This window comes from Panthera uncia (genome assembly GCF_023721935.1).
Source record: "Panthera uncia isolate 11264 chromosome C1 unlocalized genomic scaffold, Puncia_PCG_1.0 HiC_scaffold_3, whole genome shotgun sequence".
Taxonomy (NCBI): Eukaryota; Metazoa; Chordata; class Mammalia; order Carnivora; family Felidae; genus Panthera; species Panthera uncia.
In genome coordinates this window covers 54,122,445-54,147,665 of record NW_026057584.1, presented here as the reverse complement: position 1 = coordinate 54,147,665, position 25,221 = coordinate 54,122,445, and the positions used below count along the sequence as shown (strand labels likewise).

Here is a 25,221-nt window from a genome sequence, read left to right as displayed (position 1 = left end):
TTCACTGGGTTATTTGTTTTTCGGGTGTGGAGTTTGATGAGCTCTTTATAGATTTTGGATACTAGCCCTTTGTCCGATGTGTCATTTGCAAATATCTTTTCCCATTCGGTTGGTTGCCTTTTAGTTTTGTTGGTTGTTTCCTTTGCTGTGCAGAAGCTTTTTATCTTCATAAGGTCCCAGTAATTCACTTTTGCTTTTAATTCCCTTGCCTTTGGGGATGTGTCGAGTAAGAGATTGCTACGGCTGAGGTCAGAGAGGTCTTTTCCTGCTTTCTCCTCTAAGGTTTTGATGGTTTCCTGTCTCACATTCAGGTCCTTTATCCATTTTGAGTTTATTTTTGTGAATGGCGTGAGAAAGTGGTCTAGTTTCAACCTTCTGCATGTTGCTGTCCAATTCTCCCAGCACCATTTGTTAAAGAGACTGTCTTTTTTCCATTGGATGTTCTTTCCTGCTTTGTCAAAGATGAGTTGGCCATACGTTTGTGGGTCTAGTTCTGGGGTTTCTATTCTATTCCATTGGTCTATGTGTCTGTTTTTGTGCCAATACCATGCTGTCTTGATGATGACAGCTTTGTAGTAGAGGCTAAAGTCTGGGATTGTGATGCCTCCTGCTTTGGTCTTCTTCTTCAAACTTACTTTGGCTATTCGGGGCCTTTTGTGGTTCCATATGAATTTTAGGATTGCTTGTTCTAGTTTCCAGAAGAATGCTGGTGCAATTTTGATTGGGATTGCATTGAATGTGTAGATAGCTTTGGGTAGTATTGACATTTTGACAATATTTATTCTTCTAATCCATGAGCATGGAATGTCTTTCCATTTCTTTATATCTTCTTCAATTACCTGCATAAGCTTTCTATAGTTTTCAGCATACAGATCTTTTACATCTTTGGTTAGATTTATTCCTAGGTATTTTATGCTTCTTGGTGCAATTGTGAATGGGATCAGTTTCTTTATTTGTCTTTCTGTTGCTTCATTGTTAGTGTATAAGAATGCAACTGATTTCTGTACATTGATTTTGTATCCTGCAACTTTGCTGAATTCATGTATCAGTTCTAGCAGACTTTTGGTGGAGTCTATTGGATTTTCCATGTATAATATCATGTCATCTGCAAAAAGCGAAAGCTTGACTTCACCTTTGCCAATTTTGATGCCTTTGATTTCCTTTTGTTGTCTGATTGCTGATGCTAGAACTTCCAGCACTATGTTAAACAACAGCGGTGAGAGTGGGCATCCCTGTCATGTTCCTGATCTCAGGGAAAAAGCTCTCAGTTTTTCCCCGTTGAGGATGATGTTAGCTGTGGGCTTTTCATAAATGGCTTTTATGATCTTTAAGTATGTTCCTTCTATCCCGACTTTCTCAAGGGTTTTTATTAAGAAAGGGTGCTGGATTTTGTCAAAGGCCTTTTCTGCATCGATTGACAGGATCATATGGTTCTTCTCTTTTTTTTTGTTAATGTGACGTATCACGTTGATCGATTTGCGAATGTTGAACCAGCCCTGCATCCCAGGAATGAATCCCACTTGATCATGGTGAATAATTCTTTTTATATGCTGTTGAATTCGATTTGCTAGTATCTTATTAAGAATTTTTGCATCCATATTCATCAGGGATATTGGCCTGTAGTTCTCTTTTTTTACTGGGTCTCTGTCTGGTTTAGGAATCAAAGTAATACTGGCTTCATAGAATGAGTCTGGAAGTTTTCCTTCCCTTTCTATTTCTTGGAATAGCTTGAGAAAGATAGGTATTATCTCTGCTTTAAACGTCTGGTAGAACTCCCCTGGGAAGCCAACTGGTCCTGGACTCCTATTTGTTGGGAGATTTTTGATAACCGATTCAATTTCTTTGCTGGTTATGGGTCTGTTCAAGCTTTCTATTTCCTCCTGATTGAGGTTTGGAAGAGTGTGGGTGTTTAGGAATTTGTCCATTTCTTCCAGGTTGTCCAATTTGTTGGCATATAATTTTTCATAGTATTCCCTGATAATTATTTGTATCTCTGAGGGATTGGTTGTAATAATTCCATTTTCATTCATGATTTTATCTATTTGGGTCATCTCCCTTTTCTTTTTCAGAAGCCTGGCTAGAGGTTTGTCAATTTTGTTTATTTTTTCAAAAAACCAACTCTTGGTTTCGTTGATCTGCTCTACAGTTTTTTTAGATTCTATATTGTTTATTTCTGCTCTGATCTTTATTATTTCTCTTCTTCTGCTGGGTTTAGGCTGCCTTTGCTGTTCTGCTTCTATTTCCTTTAGGTGTGCTGTTAGATTTTGTATTTGGGATTTTTCTTGTTTCTTGAGATAGGCCTGGATTGCAATGTATTTTCCTCTCAGGACTGCCTTCGCTGCGTCTCAAAGCGTTTGGATTGTTGTATTTTCATTTTCGTTTGTTTCCATATATTTTTTAATTTCTTCTCTAATTGCCTGGTTGACCCACTCATTCGTTAGTAGGGTGTTCTTTAACCTCCATGCTTTTGGAGGTTTTCCAGACTTTTTCCTGTGGTTGATTTCAAGCTTCATAGCATTGTGGTCTGAAAGTATGCATGGTATGATTTCAATTCTTATAAACTTATGAAGGGCTGTTTTGTGACCCAGTATATGATCTATCTTGGAGAATGTTCCATGTGCACTCGAGAAGAAAGTATATTCTCCAAACATACAAAATCTAGTCTAATTGACTGAAATAATTAACAATACATGGATAAAGTATTGCCTGACTAACACTCTAATAAATAAATTCTCTTTTAAGAATGAGATCTAGTTTATCAATTAAGGAAGTATCATCTAAAGAATAGCATTTGACTTTTTTTAATAGAAGATACTCATGTAATATTTTCAAAATACAGTGGAGAACTGAGACAGTTTCTCACAAAAAATACTAAATAACTGTGATGGAAGGAATGTGTCTGACCAAGGCCGGAGAAATTATGATGAGCAAGAAATAGAAGCACATGACTCTGTTAAGAGCTGCCTTTAAATAAGTGCCAGAGAGCTACAGCAAACCTATACATCAGATAGAGAAGAATGATCACCCTCATTCTCCTTAGCATGGTGTTACATCTAAACACTGCTGCATCAGTGGTAAAGAGAGACACGTTTTGTCTCACAGAATAATGGGCTTCAAAGAACCTCAAGTGCAGAATTTCTTCAATATGAAGTGTGCAAATAATAATTTTAACTTGTCAAATTTTGTACAGTGTATGAGCACTCTACCATTTATCCTCTTGACAAAAGCAAAAATAATGCCAATAACAATCTTTTTACCTGAAAAATCCCAGTATCACTTTTCTTTCTAAACATTTTCAAATTCTGTGAAGTAAGTAAGTCATTTTGAGTATTTTAAAAAGCAGTGAACATAATTCCATGATGGTTAAACATCTTGAGTTGATGGGGTCATGTGGAAATGGGAAACTCTTATATGTTGCTGGTAAGAGAAAATTAGTAAAATGTTTCCAAAGAACATTTGGACATTACAATCAAAACCTTGTAACATTCATTCCCTTTGGTCTAGCAATTCTACTTTAAGAAATTATCCTAGGAAAATAATCATGAAAAGGAGGAGATGTATAGGTTTCATGACAATAACATCTAAAGCAGCATTGTTTTAAAGTAGCAGAGTAATTTTACAAAACAATATTACATATGGATATCATTACAACAAGAAGATACCTCTTCTATCATTTCCTGGAGATGTTCGGTCAGGTCCAAATTCATCTTGTAATCTGTCACAACTTTTTCAAACTCATCCACATGTTTTTGCAAATCTTTCATGGTTTCCAAAAGGACATTCACTTTATTATTTGGATAATTTAAGAGAGAATAAGAAGTTTTATTCTCAACTTTTCCCATTTTCATTTTCAAAGCCTGTGCAAAAAAAAAAACACCCAGCTTTTAAAATAACACTCAATTTTTATTTATGAGGCTAGATAGTGATTATATAATAAGAGAAAAACTTGGAGAAATTTTTGCAGCTTTCTCCGTTATATAATATTAAAATAATAATTATCACGAATGTATTTTGGAAAGAATGGGTTTTCTTCCACATATTTTATTGATCCAGTATTAATATCATGTAGAAAATTCACTATGTACCAGGTTCTATTCCAGATTTCGAGAATGATACTATGATTAAAAAAGACAACGATCATAAAATAAAATATTTTATTGTCTTCAATAAGCTCACTGTTTCCTGGGAAAGGTATTCAAATAATCTAGCCAGGGGTTCTAGGAGCAGTGGAGGAGGTTCCTGACATTGGCAGGTGCAAGAAAGGAAAAGGGGTGTACAAAAGGTGTAGACATGCATGTGTGTGCACGTGCGTGTGCACGTGTGTGTGTGTGTGTGTGTGTGTGCATGCGCTGTGGGGAAGAATGGAAGGAGAGAGGCTGGGTAAGTTTGGTACAATCCATTCCAGAGCTGCCTCAAGAGATAAATTAACTTAAACAATTTACATGGGAACCCAATTGTCACAAAAGCAGAAAACTACCTTCTCAGTCCCAATGCTACAAAAAGGCCCAAAGATTAAGCATCTAGAATTAAAATGCAAAATGTTTTGCAGTAATTGTAGTAGTTCATGCACATGCACACACACACACACACACACACACACACACAAATGCACCACCCACACTTTCTCTTTACCTGTATTTTTTCAGCATACACATCAACTTGTTGAATTTGATATTTAAGAGCCTTCAGATTCCGAGCTTTTTCATTTTTCTTGGTGTAATTAAACTTCAAATTGTTGAATTTCTTTTTTATATCTTTGAATGACTCTTTGAGCTGTAGTTCAGTAAAAAGAAAGAGGTGATTTCCTTAAAATGAGGACACTAATATTGACTTGTAAAAAATAAAAAGTCTAAACACTTCAAGATATTGATAATCTTCAAAATGTATTCAGTGATTTCGCAATAGGAAACAGGTCTGGTATATGCGAAATTAAACATATCCCCAAAATATAAGTAAGCATAAATTGTTCTTTGTACTTCTTGATTTGTAATTTATAATTAGATTTATAAGTATAGAATATCCTTTGGCCTCCAAACAAGACAATTTTTAACACACCATAGATTTTCAACAACTCAAATTTTCTTATTTGTATTGATTTGACATCAAGTGCCCCCATTCATTCCATTCTCAGTGCGCTAGCATTTGCCCCAGATCCTTTTATCTCCAGAGGCTCTGTCTTTTTTTTTTTTTAATGTTTATTTGTTTATTTTTGAGAGAGAGAGCACAAGCAGGGGAGTGGCAGAGAGAGAGGGCGAGGCACAGAATCTGAAACAGACTCCAGGCTCTGAACTGTTAGCACAGAGCCTGGTGCGAGGCTTGAACTCCCCAACAGTGAGATCATGACCTGAGCCGAAGTCAGACACTTAACCGACTGAGACACCCGGGTGCCCCAAGGCACCCTTATGGCCATCAGGTATGAATTTATGAGGCTTCAACGAGCTGTTCCTGTTGAAGAGGTCAATGAAGAGTTGATATACAGACCACTGAGGACAATAGTGAGATGTAAGAGGAGACCCAATATGAGATTTAGCAGGAAAAGTACTTTATTTGTCCAAATCCAGTTTAAAAAAGTTATTTTTCATGAGCAGTTTCCAGAAGAGATTTCCTTATTAGGTATAGGCCACTAACTTCAGATGTCCTTCCAATCCAAAGTAAAGTGACAGTGTCACCACTGATGGCAATGCTAACCTGTGTATAAACCAAGCATAGGGCTATGAACTGAGACTAGGGCATGCATCATGACAACCCGGAGAACACACAGGTCACCTTTACCAGTGACCAAAGTTCTAGCAGCCCATTCCATTAAACACACCACTTTCTGTGCCCTTCTCCATATTCAAGAAAGATAAACATATTGACAGGTTCTTTATATTATCAGCAAGGGGAAGTAAAGAGAAAGCATAAACCTTCTTAGATTATAGGGAAGCATTTAACAGCAAAAAATGAACAATGTCATGGTTGATAAATCTGAGCAATGATAAGAAAAGTCAGAAGCATATTAAAATTCTTTTCAATGGCAGCAAATAAATTATTTGGAAGGGAATAAGAGCTGTGTACATGCAGATTCTAGACTTGTAATGCATAAAAAAATATATCTGCCCTAAAAAAATATTTCTTTTCTCAAAACGCTTACTTCAAATTCTGCATATTATAAAAACAGAACCTTGACTTTATCTTTACCATTTCTTGGAGACGGTTATCTAGAAAGGCCCTGGCAGACTTGCATGCATGGAAATTATTATGCTGATGCAATTTTTGCACCTGACACACCTATACCTAATCGGCGTTGTTTATTTTATATGGTAAATGAAATTGTTGAAGACGAGTTTTAAGCTACCAATTAAGCCAAGCACAGAGACCATATTAAACATTGAAACTGATAAATCAGTAACATTCTGAAGAGGTGGAAAGAACTATAGTTTCAAAATTTGAAAACTATTTCTCTATTAGAACTCAGGAAAATATTTGAGAATATCATATTTCTGCTGCTATACTTATGAAATAACCAATAAATATTTAACTTCTTTGACATTCAGTGTTTTAATCTGCACATGTTTGATTTTAGTGGGGGAAAAAACAAATGGGATTAAAATACAAAGGGACTACATCCTGCATTATTCACATAGAGCTTTGGCAGGAACTTTTTTCCCCAAAGTCACAATCAGCAACTATCTGAGGAAACCACAGATTCTTGTATTAAAAAAGATGGTCTCAATAAAGAGTTATTATTTAATGGGTACAGAATTTCTATTTGAGATGATGAAAAAGTTCTGGAAATGGAGAGTGGTAATGGTAGTATAACAGTGTGAATACACTTAATATCATTAACCTGTACCCTTAAAATGGCTAAGGTAGTAAATTTTATGTTACGTGTATTTTACCACAATTTAAAACATAATTTTTATCTTTAATAAAAATAAACATAAGAAAAGAAGAAAGAACAGGGAAAATATATGTCCTGTCACTAACATGTATCCATTGGAAAATAAAATGTTATATTCTTTTTTTCTCTTATTGGAACATGATATATATTATACACTTCAGTCGAGAGAAAGGAAGAGGGGTTCTGTCATCAATCTGATAATCATTGGATTACATCGGCTTGTTTAAATGGGAAAGATCAACATCTATTTGAAAACTATGTGATGAATGGAGAAAGGCTGAGCCTTAGCACTGTAATTCTAAACCATGAAATTTTAAATCTACTTTGGATCAAAAAATTTAAGACTGGTAAATGATGAGCACAATTTTATTTCTGTTTCTTCAGAATGTATGCACTTCCACTGAAGATGATTTATAAGACCAAAGAATGCTCATGGCACTATGGGTATGTGAAACGGACTCAGCTTCTTTCTGACACATGAGCTCCTCTGACAAAGTTGCTGGCACTTTTTCCTTTTGGTCCCACCAGAAATGCAGTTTAAATCTTGTACCTTTCCCAGATCCAATTTCAGACTATTGCAGATACAAGCGGAAGGCAACATGAACAAACTGCCTTTAGCAACTAGATTTTCAGAAAAATCTAATCGTGCCTAAATTTCTTACCTAAATGTTCCAACATGAAAACTTAACTTCCCATCTAATCTCCATATAACTTGTCAAATTTTTAAAGAAACTGAGTGCCATGGTCGCTTGGCTATGGGATCATTGTTCCTGCAGCTGTTTCTAACTTTAGTTAGCTTGTCAACAATGGGGAATGGTGAAAATGGCCAAGACAACTGCTCAACAGGAGGACATAAGCAGGAAAGAACACCCAAAGCTGGACGGGAGAGTTTACCCTATTAGAAAATTTTTAATGTTGTTATAATCCACATTAACAACATTTTCTAAAAGTCTTTAAAACACCAGGAGCATTTTCTTTTTCTAATGAATAATGTGATTTTCCAATCTATGTACTTGTTCAGCTCCTCCATATTTGTTATGGAATATGCAGACTAAGTTAATAGAGGTATAATTAGGAAAAAAAGTATTAAGACTTTGAAATTGTGGTTCTTTTGGGGGCACCTGGGTGGCTCAGTCGGTTAAGTGGTTAAGTGTCCAACTTCAGCTCAGGTCATGATCTCACGGCTTGTGGGTTCGAGCCCTGCATCAGGCTCTGTGCTGACAGTTCAGAGCCCGGAGCCTGCTTCAGATTCTGTGTCTCCCCCTCTCTCTGCCCCTCCCCCCACTTGCACTCTGTGTGTGTGTGTGTGTGTGTGTGTGTTCTCTCTCTCTCTCTCTCTCAAAAATAAATGAACATTTAAAAAAAAATTTTAATTGTAGTTCTTTTGAAACTAGCAGAATGAACATCGTCACCAGATTTCCCAGGGAGCAGTAAGCCTCTCTCAGGGTTAGGAATGAACAAAGCTTCCTTGAGAAGAAGCAGAAGCAAAAGGGGCTGATGACAACCAGGCTGGCTTGTTATTCTTAGTCTTGACGAAGCTGGTCAAGGCTGCTTTGGCAGAAGAATGTATTATTGTGAGTCTGGTGCTGGCAAGGCCAATTTATGTGAGGGAAATGGGATATTTTAAAACTAAGGAAACACATTAAAGACAAAAGCCTTTCATTGGAACTATGGCACAGGTTTGGCCAGAATCAAAAATACAAAATCAACAGTCCATTTCTCTTAAGGTCCACTTCATGAGCTTCATTTCTTGCCCATCCTTTTGCCCATTTTAGAAAAAAGCTTTCTGGTGCTCATTTTGAGTAACAGAGGCTTCACAGTTATTATGGCCCAGGGATGCTTGCATTTGAAATGAAAGGACCCAAAGTTTCATAATTCAACCTGAATGATTTGCTACAATTATTATGGGTAGAATATTAAGCCTAAGTCCTGGAGAGATTTCGGGACAAGGCTCCCTTGGCCTCCTTCTGCTTGACAACTGCACCATTGCCTGCTGTGCTCAGGGCCAGGACTGTAGCAGCAGAAGTGCGGCAGCTTGGACAGAGAAGATGGGCGCACCATTTGACACTGGACGTGGCAGCATGTCTCAGTAATGGCTATTTTACAAACTCTGCAAGTTCACTGTCTTCGTAATAATATATTTGTTTTATTTTCTGGACATGAAAACTATGATTTTATTTTATTTTATTTTATTTTATTTTATTTATTTTTTGGGGGGTACAAGTGAGCAAAGGGCAGAGAATGAGAGAGAAAGAGAGAGAAGCAAGACTCATGTTCACCCAAAGTGGAACTCAAGCTGACCCGATGAGGGACTTGAACCCACGAACTGCGAGATCATGACCTGAGCCAAAGTCAGATGCTTAACCGAACAAGCCACCCAGGCACCCAAAAACTATGATTTTAAACTTTAACTCTCTATATTCTTCAGGAAAAAGAGTCACTTTGCAGATGTTAAACACCAAACTTCTAACACATTTTATGCCTATGGGATGGGCATTTTCAGAACAAATTATAATCTTTCTTATTCTCTTATACATACCCTCTGAATGGACCCACAGTGTGGCCTGGTCACGACTCATTGTGACTTGAAGTCCCATGGGCTTTAATTCACTCTGGACTCCATGTTTCCTGAGGACTGTTGCAGTCTTGTGGTCCAGTACATAGTAGCCACATTGGTGATATGTGTTGAATGATGATAGTTTAGTTTTTTCTTAAAATCACTAGTGAGGGCTATCAATCTGAAATACCTTTACTATACCACAATGCTGCCCCATTGCATGTTTTCCGCATCCATGCATTCTTTTTCTGCTTCTTGTCCTGCCAGTGGGTGACTCTCCATGGTCATTTTGTCAATCAATAGCAAAGTGCTATACAATGTCAGGAAGTCTGATTTTATTAGTTGGATACGTGTCTCTCCCTCGATTCTAATTTACTGCTCTAATCTGCCTTCTATCCCTGGAACTCAGATGACCGACTCACCCAAATTGACATAAAAATGTGTGTAAGTGGAACATGAGACTCTGACATATGGAATATACTATATGTGCACTAAGTCTTTTTTCTGCTACCTTCCTGATGTTGCTGCAGTATAAAAATTTCTGGCTAAAAAAATAAAATTATATGAAAGCTTCTGTTTGCAAAACTTATTTTGGAAGAATGGACACCAACCCAATTCTGTCATAGCTATTTTTTTCAGCAAGGTAGTTGTTTGTGACCCATATATAGACTCCAGTTACAAATTTCCATGAACATTATGTAAATGTAAAAGTAATTTTTTTTGTCACGTTGCAGGTAGAAAACATGCTCAATATTAACGTATTACATTTCTAAATGAAGATGTGTAAATGAATAACTAATAGTGTTCCGTCACATATTACCACAGAGAGTGTCTGTAAATGCCTTGTGTATTAACAGCTTATTTATGTTGCCAGGCAAGAAAATATATAGTGAAATTCAACATTCATGCATACAAATGTATCTTTGGGTAAAATGAATGAAAAAAAATAACTCCCCAAAATCTGGCAGTCTGAAGGCTGTGAAGGTAGATGTGGAGAAAATGAGATTTTACAATTTCCTATGTCTTACATAGTGTATGAAATTAGACAATGAGAATATTTTACCCAAAGATAATCAAGGCGCAAAACCATGGTTCTTTATCTTTACAGAATATCATATCACATTTAAAAAAATCATATTTAGAACAGCCCACTTCATTTTGCCTTCAGGTACTGAGTCCTCTTCTGAGGGCCTTTAGTGCAGTTATAACCATGTAAGTTAGTTAGGGCATCATCAAAGGAACTGTGCTATTAGCATCAGCATATAAACAGCTTGTAACAGATATGTCGTAAAATAAGGCTAGAAGAGGAAAACACAGAAAAAGGATCCGTGGAACATTAGACCATGCAGTAGTTGAATGGGCTAAAACAGGAACGAGTAATGAACTCTGAGATTAGCAAGTGACAGTGTGTCAGTGCCCAATAAATGCCAATGCCCAATAAATGAGCTTTTGGCCCAAAGCTGACTCCTTAACACAACATGAACAGAAACTCTGCAGTTTGGTAGCATACTGCTCAAGTGAAAATCTTACACACCTCAGTTTTCTCATCTTAAAAATGAAGATGTCAAAGTAGAGATCTTTCAAAATCTATTTCAACTCAGCATCTGTGAACTTCCAAGAAGCACTTTAAGCACATTAGAAGCAAAACAATGTGTTTTCCAATCAACTTAAAAAATCAAATGTAATGTTTGGTTTAGTTCCCTAGTGGGGTGTCTGACTTCATTTTTTTATACCAAAAAGTAGTGTAAACTATTGCTTTTAATTTTATATAATGTTTCAAGTACGTACACCAAATATTAATAACTATAATATAATAAAAATGTCTAGGGGTGCCTGGGTGGCTCAGGCAGTTGAGCGTCCGACTTCAGCTCAGGTCATGATCTTGTAGTTCTGACTTTGAGACCTACGTTGGGCTCTGCGCTGACAGCAGGGAACCTGGAGCCTGCTTCAGATTCTGTCTCTCTCTCTCTCTCTCTCTGCCCCTCCCCCATTTGTGCTCTTTCTCCCTCTCTCTCAAAAATAAATAAATAAAGCATTAAAAAAATTTCTAAGTGTATAAATATTTTCACCACTTGGAATCACCCATCTGCACTTTGATCTTCACAATAAAACTAGAGCATACATACATTTATTTTACTAAACTGTACTGAAAATATTCCTTCTGCTTATTTTCCCATTAGGCTTATGGTTGGAAGTTCCAGGATGTGGATGCTAAACTGTGACATGCCTACTACATTTCTATAAGAAGGAAAGAAGAAATAGATCAAAGATTTTCAAAGATCTTTTAAATGTGAAATTGTAACTTAAATCAAAGATTAGTTGGATACGAAGTAGAAGCAAATGGGAAGACTAGTTCTCTTAATGTTTAAGATCATGTTAAAGTGTTATCTGATTCCTAAAGCAAACCCACATGTATCTGGTTGCTCATTCCTGTTACGGTACAGACAATCCTGGGGTGTCCCTACTGTGACTACAAGGTACATCTGTCATCCTGGCTAGCTGGCTCCCAGCAGAGGCACATCACGAGGCAGCCTGTAAATAGAACCACTGTGGGAAGGGCCTAAACAGGGGGACCGAGCTCCATAAATGCCACAGCACTTCATGAAGATGGAAACAGCTATAGGGAGCTAGGAATAAGACTTAGCCTCCTCCACTTGTGGCTTCAGTCAGTCTAGAGCTGAACATCCCTGCAGGGAGAGAGATTTTTGGCAAAACAAAAGTTTACCAAAGAAGAAGAAGAAGGAGGAGGAGGAAGAGGAGGGGAAAGGGGCAGGGGATAGGGTGGGGGAGAAGGAGGAGGACGATGGGAAGAAAGAAGATAACTTTGGAGAAAATGTGTAAATTGAGGCTAACAGAATGTTAGAGAAGCTTTACCGCTTCCTTTTCCTGTACCTACTTTTGTAATGGACTTGTGACTAATGGACTCAGAAACATTTTACTCTAAATGGAGATAAATCTGGAATTACATAGTACCTTGTCTTCTGCTGTCAGTTCTCAGTCAAAAATCAGGACCCCTTGGCACAAAGACACTTAGATCAATGGAACAGAATAGAGAACCCAGAAATGGACCCACAAACATATGGCCAACTAATCTTTGACAAAGCAGGAAAGAATATCCAATGGAATAAACACAGTCTCTTCAGCAAGTGGTGGTGGGAAAACTGGACAGCAACATGCAGAAGAATGAACCTGGACCGCTTTCTTACACCATACACAAAAACAAACTCAAAATGGGTGAAAGACCTAAATGTAAGACAGGAAGCCATCAAAATCCTCAAGGAGAAAGCAGACAAAAACCTCTTTGATCTTGGCTGCAGCAACTTCTTACTCAACACCATCTCTGGAGGCAAGGGAAACAAAAGCAAAAATGAACTATTGGGACCTCATCAAAATAAAAAGCTTCTGCACAGTGAAGGAAACAATCAGCAAAACTAAAAGGCAACTGACAGAATAGGAGAGGATATTTGCAAATGACATATCAGACAAAGGGTTAGTATCCAAAATCTATAAAGAGCTTCTCAAACTCAACACCGAAAAAACAAACAATCCAATGAAGAAATGGGACATGAACAGACACTTCTCCAAAGAAGACATCGAGATGGCCAACCGACACATGAAAAAATGCTCAACATCACTCATCATCAGGGAAATACAAATCAAAACCACAATGAGATACCACCTCACACTGTCAGAATGGCTAACATTAACAATTCAGGAAACAACAGATGTTGGCGATGATGTGGAGAAAGAGGATCTCTTTTGTACTGCTGGTGGTAATGCAAGCTGGTGCAGACACTCTGGAAAACAGTATGGAGGTTCCTCACAAAAATAAAAATAGAACTACCCTATGACCCAGCAATTGCACTACTAGGCATTTATCCAAGGAATACAGGTATGCTGTTTCAAAGGGGCACATGCACCCCCATGTTTATAGCAGCACTGTCAACAATAGCCAAAGTATGGAAAGAGCCCAAATGTCCATCAAAGGATGAATGGATAAAGAAGATGTGGTATATACACACACACACACACACACACACACACACACACACACAATGGAGTATTACTTGGCAATCAAAAAGAATGAAATCTTGCCATTTGCAACTATGTGGATGGAACTAGAGGGTATTATGCTAAGCAAAATTAGTCAGTCAGAGAAAGACAAATATCATATGACTTCACTCATATGAGGACTTTAAGACACAGAACAGATGAACATAAGGGAAGAGAAGCAAAAATAATGTAACAACAGGGAGGGGGACAAAACATAAGAGAGTCATAAATATGAAGAACAAACTGAGGGTTACTGGAGGGGTTGTGGGAGGGGGGATGGGCTAAATGGGTAAGGGGCATTAAGGAATCTACTCCTGAAATCACTGTTACACTATATGTTAACTAATTTGGATGTAAATTAAAAAAAAATCAGGACCCTTGCCATCCTGATCTGTGCTTTTCCCCAAGGGTAGGTTTATTTAAATGGAAGTTTAACTAGGGGAAGGTGACTGTGACTCACTACATATTTGGGGGTTGGGTTTGGGTAGAATTGAGGAAGAGGAGGTAGAATTATGTGTTCGTGAGGGGGAGCACGGATGCAGAGGTTGACTTTCATGTTACTCTTTTTTTCTCTAGAAGTTGTTTTGCCAGTAGGCTACTTCATTCGAGTAAACATGAAACCAGCCACTTGATTTTGGTGATAATACTTTGTAGCCTCTGAGGCAAAGAGCCTGTTCCCCTGGGCCTTGGCACCCCCTTCACTATGAGTCAATGGTGCTTAAATAGAATCTCAGCAGGTTGGAGCTGGCTGTCTGGAGACAGCATCACTCTTTCTATCCTGACAGGCTGTATCCATTCAAGCAAGCAACTGCTATACAGCCTTGGGTGGGGATAAGGAAACAAACAAAAGGCCATAATGGTACATTCTAGGTTTTTCTATTCATTGACAACATACTGACTTGGGTGCTTGAAATTTACTCAAACTTTCAGAGCCCTGAGACTATTGCTTGGTAGATTAAAGGTCAACATTGAATAAATGGTCGCCTGATTGTGTGTGCATGGGTGCAGACACTTGAGCCACATGCTTTAGGTTCAGAGCAACTTCTGGCAATATCGCTGCTCACTCCCACCACCCCACCTCATTTATATTGTCCCTTGTGGTGCAGTACTCCAAGCAGCGGATCAGGGTCCGTTCATATTCCTCGGCTTTGGCACGCAAGTTCACACCATCCCCCTCAAGGACGTCCAGCTGCTGCTGCAGGTTCTTGGCAGAAATGTTAGAGCAGTTCTGAAAATGGAACGGAAGTGCAAGTGACAAAGGGAACGGGCAAAACAGCAATGAGACGGATGTGCTATTTACCTGCATTATGAAACTCATAGAGGACATTAAAAACTAGGTTCCTGGTTTACTTTACCTCAAGCATATCTGAATATGCTGTAATGATTTCAGAAAGAAGCCAGACACCAACATGTCAGGGAAGGCAAACCATTGCATTTCCAGTCTTGAAACTTAAGTTTTGAAGATTTGCTCATCACACTCAAGTCTTCAAAGATGTCATTTATTATAAGGTATAATTTTTACTTCAAAAGCATAAAATATGCATCGGAAACCTTCAGCTTCTGCACTATAATTTTCCTGTCAACTTGAACTTAACCTCAGATTCATTATGGAAGTGCACCAATCTCTGCTCAGCACAGAGGGCTGCTGAGGCCAAGGCAGACAAGAGTTAGAGAACAATTTATATTATTTGTGCAAAGTGAGACGTCTTACTTTTTTTTGGTAATATCTTTATTAATAAAATAAAACTCTTTAAAAAGAAAGTTCCTTCTTGGTAAAAACTGATTCTATTTTGTATTTCTGTCTTTTAGCTTAAAAAAATTATGTTCTTTGCATTCCATATAGTTTAATGGATATCTTAAATGAACTTTGAAATAAAATTGACCATTATGATTTATTAATGTTATACATATTGGATAGAAAAAACAATCTTTTCTCACTAAACTTAGGAATTTAGAAAGGGATTTTTTTAAAATCAGAGTCCAATATATTATTTAGAAAAATTTGATCTGGAAATATTTTCTTCTCTTTTAGGCTCCTTTGTTAATGTCAGTCCACTGGCATAAAGCATGTCCAATGACTGGTGCCCAAGCCTTCTGCAAAGCCAGGAGGCTCCTCCATTCCGAGTTTTCATGGCTTAAGCAGCTTCTCTGGGCCTCAGATGCTTCTTTTATAAAATGAGTGTTGTGGGCTGGCTTATGTCTAGAATACCTTCCAGATCTGAAATGCTAAAGCAGCATTGGTCCAATCAAAATATAATCTGAGCCACATGAATAATTTAAAATTTTGTAGTAGTCATATTAAAAAGTAAGAAAGAAACAGGTGAAATTCATCTTCGTAATGTGAATTGTTAGACCAAATATGTCCAAATATCATCATTTTAATATGTAACCAAATGTAGAAAATATTAATACAGTTTTTATACTAAGTCTTTGAAATCTAGTTAATTGTTGCTAAACTTCTGTCAGAAATACTTGATCTGTATTCAAATTTCATAGTTGATAACTTAAAATGTAGATTAACATACCCAAGCTGTTCCCAACATACATAAAAGTTTTCCCATAATTACACTGTCAGTTTAAAATTTTTAAATTAATTAAAAATAAATAAAATTAGAAGTTCAGTTCTTTCATTGCATTAGGCACATTTCAAAGGTGAAAAATTGACTGCCATATTAGACAACACAACTCTACAATTCTATTTTTAATTAGCATGAGAATAGGTGTATAAAACAAGACTTGTATAAACAGATTTTCTCCTTAAATATTTTTTCTTTTGTTATAGGTGGTAGACATTCACCACAAATAACTATCCAGTGGCTTAATGTATTTTTTAACTTAACATGTACTAGGCCATCTGCCTGGTTTCATTGATATTATAACCCAACTCTCAGCTTTAGTTAGATATGAATGATGGTGTTCTAAGTTGCTTACAGGTCGCTGTACTGAAGAGATGATGTCCACTCCCAGGGAAAGGGCCAGTTTATAGAGCTGCTCAATATGTGCCTGCTTCTCCTGAGAGCGACTGAGCTGAACCTGGGCTTCGTGGCCATCCTCCAGCTCCTTTGGCTGTTCTAAAAACTCCATTTCTCTTGATTTGATGAGATGACCCAGCTGAAATTTAGGATGTTAACAATTAACATGGGTTTCATATTTTCAGGAAGACAGATTTTTTTTTTTAAACAAAAAGCCTACTTCCTATAACCGATTTTACTACCTGGTCAAAATGTTGCCAAGCCCATCTATAATTACTAGTGTTATAGACAAATAAATGTTACAGGGCTTCAAACCAAGAGGGTAAAATTGAGGAACTAATACTACCAGTTCTGTTAAAGAAGGTCATAGCCTAAAACCTTTGCAAGATCTAGGCTTGTGATCCGAGTAAATTCAGAGGCTGTTTTAAAGGGATATCAACACATCTCCATTTTATGTTAATAGAAACTAATAACGTGATGCCTGGGTGGCTTGTTTGGCTAAACATCTGACTCTTGATTTGGGCTCAGGTCAAGATCTCACAGTTTGTGAGTTTGAGCCCCTCATCAGGCTCTACACTGACAATGCAGAGCCTGCTTGGGATTCTCTCTCTCTCCCTTTGTCTCTGCTGCTCCCTGCTGTCTCTCTCTCTCAAAAATAAATAAGTAAACATTTAAAAGAAAGTAGAAGCTAATAACTTGAACCTGTACTAAGCACTCCTTAATGTCAAGTACTTAAGATACAAAAAAAAACCCCAAAAAACACATGAATTTATTTTCTTTCCTCAGAGAGCTTACACTTGAAGGGAGAAAGTAATTAAGAATCAAGATACTAAAAATGACAGATGTGTGAGATAAACTATGAAAGTTCTGGGAATTTAGAAAAGAAACAAATCACTCCAAGTAAGGTAGGCTTGTTGGAAGCAAGGATAGAGTTTAAATAGTAGAGAAGAGCAAAAAGGACCTGTCAGATAATAGCAGCCTGAGAGTCAAGGCTTGGAGTGAGGAAGGTGTGCATCATCTTTAAGGACAAACAAAAGCTCAGTTTGGCTGGAATGTAAGGGAGGATAGAAGCTAGTGAGAAAAAGTTAAAGGCCAGATTGTGGAAAACTTCAGATACCAGAAAAAGCAACTTGGCCTTTATTACACAATAATTTATTTCTAATTTCATAGTTTAAAGTTTATTTCTTTATTTTGAGAACAAGTGCGAACCAGGGAGAGTCAGAGAGAGAGGGAAACAGAGAATCAGAAGTAGGCTCCATGTGCTGTCAGTGCGAGCCTGATGTGGAACTTGATCTCGTGAACCATGAGATCATGACCTAAGCTGAAATCAAGAGTTCACTGCTTAACTGACTGAGCCACTCAGGTGCCCTTCTAATTTCATAATTTAAAACTGAGGGTCTTGGGGCACCTGGTTAAGCATATGACTCTTGATTTTGGTTCAGGTCATGATATGACAGTCATGAGATCGAACCCCACCTTGGGCTCCACGCTGGGCATAGAACCTGCTTGAGATTCTCTCTCTCTGCCCGTTCCACTGCTCACTTGCTCTCTCTCTCTCTCTTTCTTTCTCTCAAATAAATAAATAAATAATAAAAAAAAAATAGAGCTGAGGGTCTTCCAGATATCCATGACAAGTCCTACCTTTTCCTTAACTTGATGGAATTGGACTACCTTGTACAGGATATCCTCATAATCTTGGATTCTCTCTTTCTGTTTTTGATGGAGGTGAATAAGCTCCTTCAGTTGTTGAGACTTCTCTTTCACAGGGGCTCCTTTGCCAGTTAACTCTTCTGATTCTTTTACAATGTATTGAACTTCAACGTTCAGTTGCTAAAGAAGTTGAAAGAAATAAAAGATATCCAGCTTTTAGACAACTTTTTCCTTTATAACTGACTATAGGAAGGTCTCAATCACTATTCTCTCATTTGCTAACTGTTATTTATTGTCAGCCCCACCCCATCCTTGCAAATCCAGGCTTTGTGTTTGATGCTAAGGATACATTATTCTATTCCCATCTTCTTAGAAATTAAAAAAAAATTGCTATAAATGCAAAAAACATGTTTCAAAGCTAGGTGGTGAAATAGAAAGTCACATATTTCTGTGGCACACCAAATCCTCCAGTTATCTATTAAATGAATGTATTTTAGATATTTTATGAAGCCATGATCATCTCTGATATTTAATGTAAACTAGAATCAGTATGATAAAAACATCAAGAGAAGACAAGTCTAAAAATACATTGGGGGAATTATTTGTCCCTCATGATAACAGAATGATCAGAATGAACTACCAGCTGAGCAATGTGGTAGATATGCTACTTTAAAAACGGTCATCCCAGAATCCACAAATAGACACCACATGTAGAGAGGGATAAAGCAGCTTCCTTTTCCCTAGGACCACTCAGATACCCCTTGTAGGAATCCAGATTTTGGGATAGAACTTGCAAATGCTGGACAACTCAAAGAAGAAGCCACTATAATGTCAGGGAGGAGCTTATATCAAGGAGAAAAGTAGTGGAAATCATTTAGGCTAAGGAAATACTTTGCAGAAGAGTAGCCTAATAAAGGTCTTCAAGTTGAAATCAAGCATAGGGGCATCAAATATATGCATACCACAGTGACAGAACTAATGAAGCTTGGGAATGGCCCCTGACTTAGAAGAATTTACTCATGCATGCATGTGCAGGGCCACGTGCATGCATACATACACAAAATGCCAGTAGGCATATAACACAAGGTATATCAAAGTAGCTAACATGTAGGCTAATTGAATTTTCTAAGAATTTATAGAAAAGACTTCACCATGGGCTACAATGGTGGGTGTGTGTGTGCGTGTGTGTGTGTGTGCGTGTGTGTGTGTAGGAGGTAGTTTTATGCTATCAGTTTTACCTTTAAAGAATCTGAAATAGGGGTGCTTGGGTGGCTCAGCTGGTTAAGTGTCTGACTTTGGCACAAGTCATGATCTCATGGTTCATGAGTTCAAGCCTCGTGTCAGGCTCGGTGCTAACAGCTCATAGCCTGGAGCCTGCTTTGGAGTCTGTGTCTCCCTCTCTCTCTGCCCCTCCCCCACTCATGCTCTGTCTCTCTCTGTCTCTCAAAAATAAATAAACGTTAAAAAAATTAAAAAAAAAGAATCTGAAATAGATCTTCCCTGAAGGAATCTTCAGTCTTCTGATTTGGCATTCTTTAAAGCCAACATTTTTGAAGTAGCAACCAACAGCAATGCAGATATCTTAACTTTGCAGTGAAGAACAAGAAGTCAGGCAAGAGGACAGCATGACTGGCAAATATTTTTGACAGCTGTATCAGGTTTAGGAGCGGCAGGAGGTGGAGGGTATGGAATGCATGGGCAGTCTGGGCCTGGGAACATGACTCATGGTTTTATCTCTCATCTTCTGAGGGCTCTCTGAGAGGGAGAATGGGAGAGCACAGCAAGATTCCTGGGAGAGTGGTAGGAATCTGGGGTGCCAGTGAATGGGGATGGTGACATCATAGTGGTGATTTCAAGGACAAAGGGGAGCAGAGCCTCTGTGTCAGAGCTTGCTCACCCTTGTTCTGAGATGTCTTAATCTAAAACATGTCTATAGGGAAATAATTAGAATGAATATATGTGATAGCTTAATGTAAATTCAAATAATCTAAGATAATATATTAGGCATTTTGTAGCCTGAATATTTGTGTATCATCAAATACAGAATAGTGCAGAAAAACAGTAAGAAAAATGTGTTTTTAAAGTGTAATTTTAGGGGTGCCTGGGTGGCTCAGTTGGTTGAGAGTCCGACTCTTGATATCAGCTCAGGTCATGACCTCATGGGTCACGAGATGGAGCCCCATATCAGGCTCTGCGCTGACAGCACGGGGCATGCTTGGAATTCTCTCTCTCCCTCTCTCTCTCTGCTCCTCCTCTGCTCTAGTGTGGGCACATGCACTTTCATTCTCTCTCTCAAAATAAATAAACAAACATTTAAAAAATAAAAATAAAGTGGAGCTTTAGACAAACCATGCTTTTGTTTAAAAAATAACAATTCACCAGTCTGTTAAAATTAGGTAAATCTCAACTGAACAGTTTTTGATTTTTTTTTTCCCATTCACCCAAGTCCATCAATCTGTTTCTTCACCTGGATGTGAGGCTTCATTTCATTCCATTTTTTCTGTAGACCTAAAATGGTCTGGAGGCTCCCTCCAAGGTCAAGTGCAGACACAGGCATAAGTGCTTCCTGAAGAAGTTTTAAGTTGTAAGTGGTCTGAAATATATATTAGATAGTTATGTGTTTATGTTCTTGGACACCATTGGCAATCCAGTGATGACTGGTGCATCATCAAACTTTTCAGTCCCCATGAAAACACTCACTACCTCAAGTGATTCTGTGGTCCTAAACTACCAACGAACAAAAGCACAGGCCCTGGGTTTCCTTTACTTTGTTTTGTTTTGTTTTGTTTTGTTTTGTGGTAAAATACACATAACAAAATTTACCATTTTAAACAGTTGCTAATTGTGCAGTTTTGTGGCATCAGGACATTCACATTGCTGTGCATCGATCGCCACCATCTCCAGAACTTCTTGCCATCCCAAACAGAAACCCCATACCCATTTACCAGGAACTTCCATTCCCTCCTTCCCTTAGCCCCAGTAACCTCTATTCTGCTTTCTCTCTTTACGAATTTGACGACTCTGGGTACCTCCTGTAGGTGGGATCATACAACATTTACCCTTTTGTGACTGCCTTATTTCACTTAGCATCATGTTTTACAGTCTCTTCTATGTTGCAGTGTACATCAGAATTTCATTCCTTTTTAAGACTTAATGATATCCATGCATGTTCCTGTACCTTTCTAAGTTGTTCTTTGAATGCTCCCCACTGCTGTTTCACAGGTTTGCTTGCTGTGGCTTTAAGTTGCCATGTCATCCGAAGGTGGCTGAGTTCTTCTCTTTCTGCCTTCTGGCTTTCCATAGTGTTCTCCATAAAGTGCACTTCATTTTTCACATTTAGTATTTCATTCTTTTTTGCCTGTTAAATTAATAATCCATATAATGGCTTTTCTCCCCCAAGAGACACAACATTTTTGTATACACTCTTTTAGGAGACAAACACTTGATCATGGCCACCACGGAGCATGGTTCTGAGATCAAGACAAATCTGGAATGCTTGTGTAAAGGCACAGTGGGGCTCTCAGAACCTCTCATCTATGCTTGGACACCAGGTCCTGAGTACTTTAAAGTCCAGTAGTGTTTGACTCCCCACCCTCTCCACCCCTGGCCAGAGTCTGGTTATTTCCTGGGGCTTAAGGGGTGATTAAATGAGTGTCAGGATCCAGAAATGTTGAAGTTAAGATTATTTTAATGCATAAGTTTTGAAGTATATTCCATCTTTTATTTTAACATTGTAAATAATGTTAAATAACTCATTAGAATATGTCAAAGTCTCAGCATCAGGAAATATGAGGGGTCTGCCTTTCTCTTTCAACTATCCCATTGTATATACTACAGTTATTTCAAATTTTCTTTGTGAACAGTTCTTAAAGCTACTCCCTTTTGTAAGAACTGAAATGTACATCTATATATCTCTGTATTTTTATCTCTATTATGCACCTATAATACACAGCAGAACCCATCCTAAACGATATTTTTTAAATCCCTGCTATAAATAAAGTTGGGTATCTTTCACATATTATTAAGAAACTATTAGTCAGAATCACAACATCTAAATTCAGAGTCCTCTTCATTGCTACATGTCCAATTTCTACATGTTCTGGTTGCCTGATTTGAAAGCCTATAAACAATGGTTTTAAACAGGGGAAATTCAATTGCAGTCAGAAGAATAAAAGAAGTAAAGAGTAAGACCATATACTTTTTTGTGAGTGCAAACATTAAAAAAAATGCAGAAGAATATTTAGTTGACAAAACAATGGCTTTTTACTTTGATGGCTAGCCTTTCTCAATAAATCCTTGAATTTCTCAGGAGCAAATGTGCATAGATTTCTATACAGTAAAATCTTGGTTTGCAAGCGTAATTCATTCTGGAAACATGCTTATAATCCAAAGCACTTGTATATCAAAGCCAACTTCAAGAACCATTGGCTCAGTTGTGATCATGTGACATTCGGCATCACGTCCTACTTGTACTCCAAGACATCACTTGTTTATCAAGTTAAAATGTATTAGAAATGTTTGCTCATCTTGTGGAACACTTGCAGAACAAGTTACTCATAATCCAAGGTTTTACTCTAATCACAATTACAGCTAGGGATCTAGAAGTCAAGCGATCTTTTAGATTGTAGTCAGAAGACAGTGTCATGAATGTGTGCTGGAGTATTTTTTTTTTTTAACGTTTTTTTTATTTATTTTTGGGACAGAGAGAGACAGAGCATGAACGGGGGAGGGGCAGAGAGAGAAGGAGACACAGAATCGGAAACAGGCTCCAGGCTCCGAGCCATCAGCCCAGAGCCTGACGCGGGGCTCGAACTCACGGACCGCGAGATCGTGACCTGGCTGAAGTCGGACGCTTAACCGACTGCGCCACCCAGGCGCCCCTGTGCTGGAGTATTTTAACAGACCATCTTATTTCTAAATTATTTTAAATGACATTAATATTTCACATTTATATTTTTACATTAATTTAGACATTATAAAGTGCCAATTAATTACAAAAGAATATAATTGCAAGTTCTAAATAAGATCTCGCCTATGAATTTGGGGATTCAGAAATAAAATGATATATGCTGTAACTATGGTTAACAAGATGATAATATATCATGAAAGATATCCGACAACTTCAGCAGAACCCATCCCGAACAATATTTTTTTAAAAGATGCTATAAATAAAGTTAGGGTATCTTTCACATATTATTAAGAAACTATTAAGCAAAATATAATATATAATTTAATGTAAACTTGGAAATTGCAGCATATCAATGTCGACTATAATCAGCAGGGTATGATTCTAGTGAGGCCTGGAAAAGGGAGTGCACAGTAGTATTTGTGCTATCTAGCTAGCAGGATTCAAGAAGAGTGATTATGTACTTGGCAGACTTGAGTATTTTGACCACTCACCAAGATTAAATAATTTGCCCAAGGTCTAGTTAGTAAACATGCTACTCATTCTATTTCTGTTTAGGGGCATGGAAAAAATTGCCATAATCTTATCTAATAGGGTACTAAATTACCCATTTTCCATTTGGATTCAGGCACAATGAATGGTGTGTCTTGTTTTCCAGACACGTTGATAACAGGAAGGCAGTATACTGGATAGCATCCTTGATATTCACTGCTATATATTAGTAAATTAGCACTTTCATTAACATGTCTGCCCAGAGTTCTCACATAAATCAATTTCTTTGATCTTGATGATTTTTTAGATGAACTGAAAAATTTTCGGTGTCAACCTTGAAAAGATGAGCCACAGCAACCCAATCAAGAGCAGAACATTCAGTGGAAAATGCCAGCAGGCCTTCTTCCTCTTTAGCAACCACAAACTGGTTACCACATTTCAACAATAATGTTTGTTTAAAATCCTGATGGTCCAAAAAATATGAAGAAATTAAAACTGTGTTTTACTTGCTTTACCAATGATTTCCTATCTCAGAATGTTACTGAACCAATAAAGTTAACTATTATGTGGATCTTAATTCTTACCAGTAAGGATTTTATTATATGTCAGTTTTTAAGGACCTTGAGGTAAAGCATGTGTTTTATACATAATGTCTGATATTTGATGAATATTCACCAGTCCTGCCAACACAGGGCTACATGCCTGGAAACCAAGAGAAAAAAGTAGACAACAGAAACAATTCCAGGCTCAGATGTTGGAGTTAGCTGACAAACACTTTGAAATACCCATGATTAATATGATCAAGAGAGTACAGGACAGATGTAGAGAGGACAGGAGAGATAATTGTATTGGTAATTGAAATCTAATTAAAAAAAAGATACAACTGGAAATTTCATAACTGAAAAGTAAATTTCTGAAATGAAGTCGTAATAAAAAGGATAGACAAAAATGCAATTTGCAAATATTTGAATTCCTTCTGGGTGTAAATTAGAGAAGTACACAATTAAGAGACTAAAGACTATATAACGAACAAAGTAAAAATGTGAAAGGTGACAGATCAATAGATAATCATATTCTAAATGTTCCAAATGAAAAAATCACTTAATTAGTTTTTACAGTAAGCACCCGTACAACATAAGAACATGGGCGAATTGCTTAGCAAGTTTTCTCTGATGCTTAAGAATAGTATTAGATAAATCAGCACTATAAATACTTTTTTTCCCCACATAGACTTAATAAGAATGGTCTTCAAACCACGAAGGTTGAGCTAGAGAAGATAAAGAGTTGCTCAGAGTGATGAGAAGAGTTACAGAACCTAATTCTTCCAGATGAATTCAGTCTCCAGACTGAGATTGATCACATTTCAGAGCACTGGGAAAATTGCAGATGTCAGTTATCTTTGCAAATCTACAGAAAATAAGAAAAGTGCCAGAAAGTTAGAGAAAGGAGAATGCCCTGGTTTTCACAAGGGGGAAAAGGATGGACTACATAATTTACAGATTGGTAAGCCCTACATTGATAATTAGTGCAGTAACTTCATCATCGATCAAGAAGCTTGTAAGCACTTTGGGAAGAATTCCCTGATCACAAGGAGTCAACCTGATTTATGTCAAATTATACTTATGTAATGGATAGGATACTTTGTAGGCAGACCTTTCTTTGAGCTGTCTCTCTCACTACAGACTTAGGAAAAAAGTTGTGAATTAAT

General features: G+C 37.5%; 1 protein-coding gene across 3 annotated transcripts in view; it reads right to left on the bottom strand.

The window, feature by feature from the left end:
- CCDC141 (coiled-coil domain containing 141) overlaps positions 1 to 25,221 on the bottom strand; it is a 227,171-nt gene that overhangs the window by 34,934 nt on the left and 167,016 nt on the right. For all 3 annotated transcript variants that reach the window (XR_007454356.1, XM_049615429.1, XM_049615430.1), the window contains exons 13-19: positions 21,294 to 21,473; positions 20,583 to 20,708; positions 18,107 to 18,295; positions 16,425 to 16,604; positions 14,572 to 14,721; positions 4,633 to 4,773; positions 3,663 to 3,857 (exon numbers count right to left, since the gene is read on the bottom strand). Coding sequence is in view for 2 of the 3 variants with exons in the window: in XM_049615429.1 (XP_049471386.1) it covers positions 3,663 to 3,857; positions 4,633 to 4,773; positions 14,572 to 14,721; positions 16,425 to 16,604; positions 18,107 to 18,295; positions 20,583 to 20,708; positions 21,294 to 21,473 (1,161 nt within the window). In the remaining variant the exon portion in view is untranslated. The remainder of the gene's footprint in view (positions 1 to 3,662; positions 3,858 to 4,632; positions 4,774 to 14,571; positions 14,722 to 16,424; positions 16,605 to 18,106; positions 18,296 to 20,582; positions 20,709 to 21,293; positions 21,474 to 25,221) is intronic.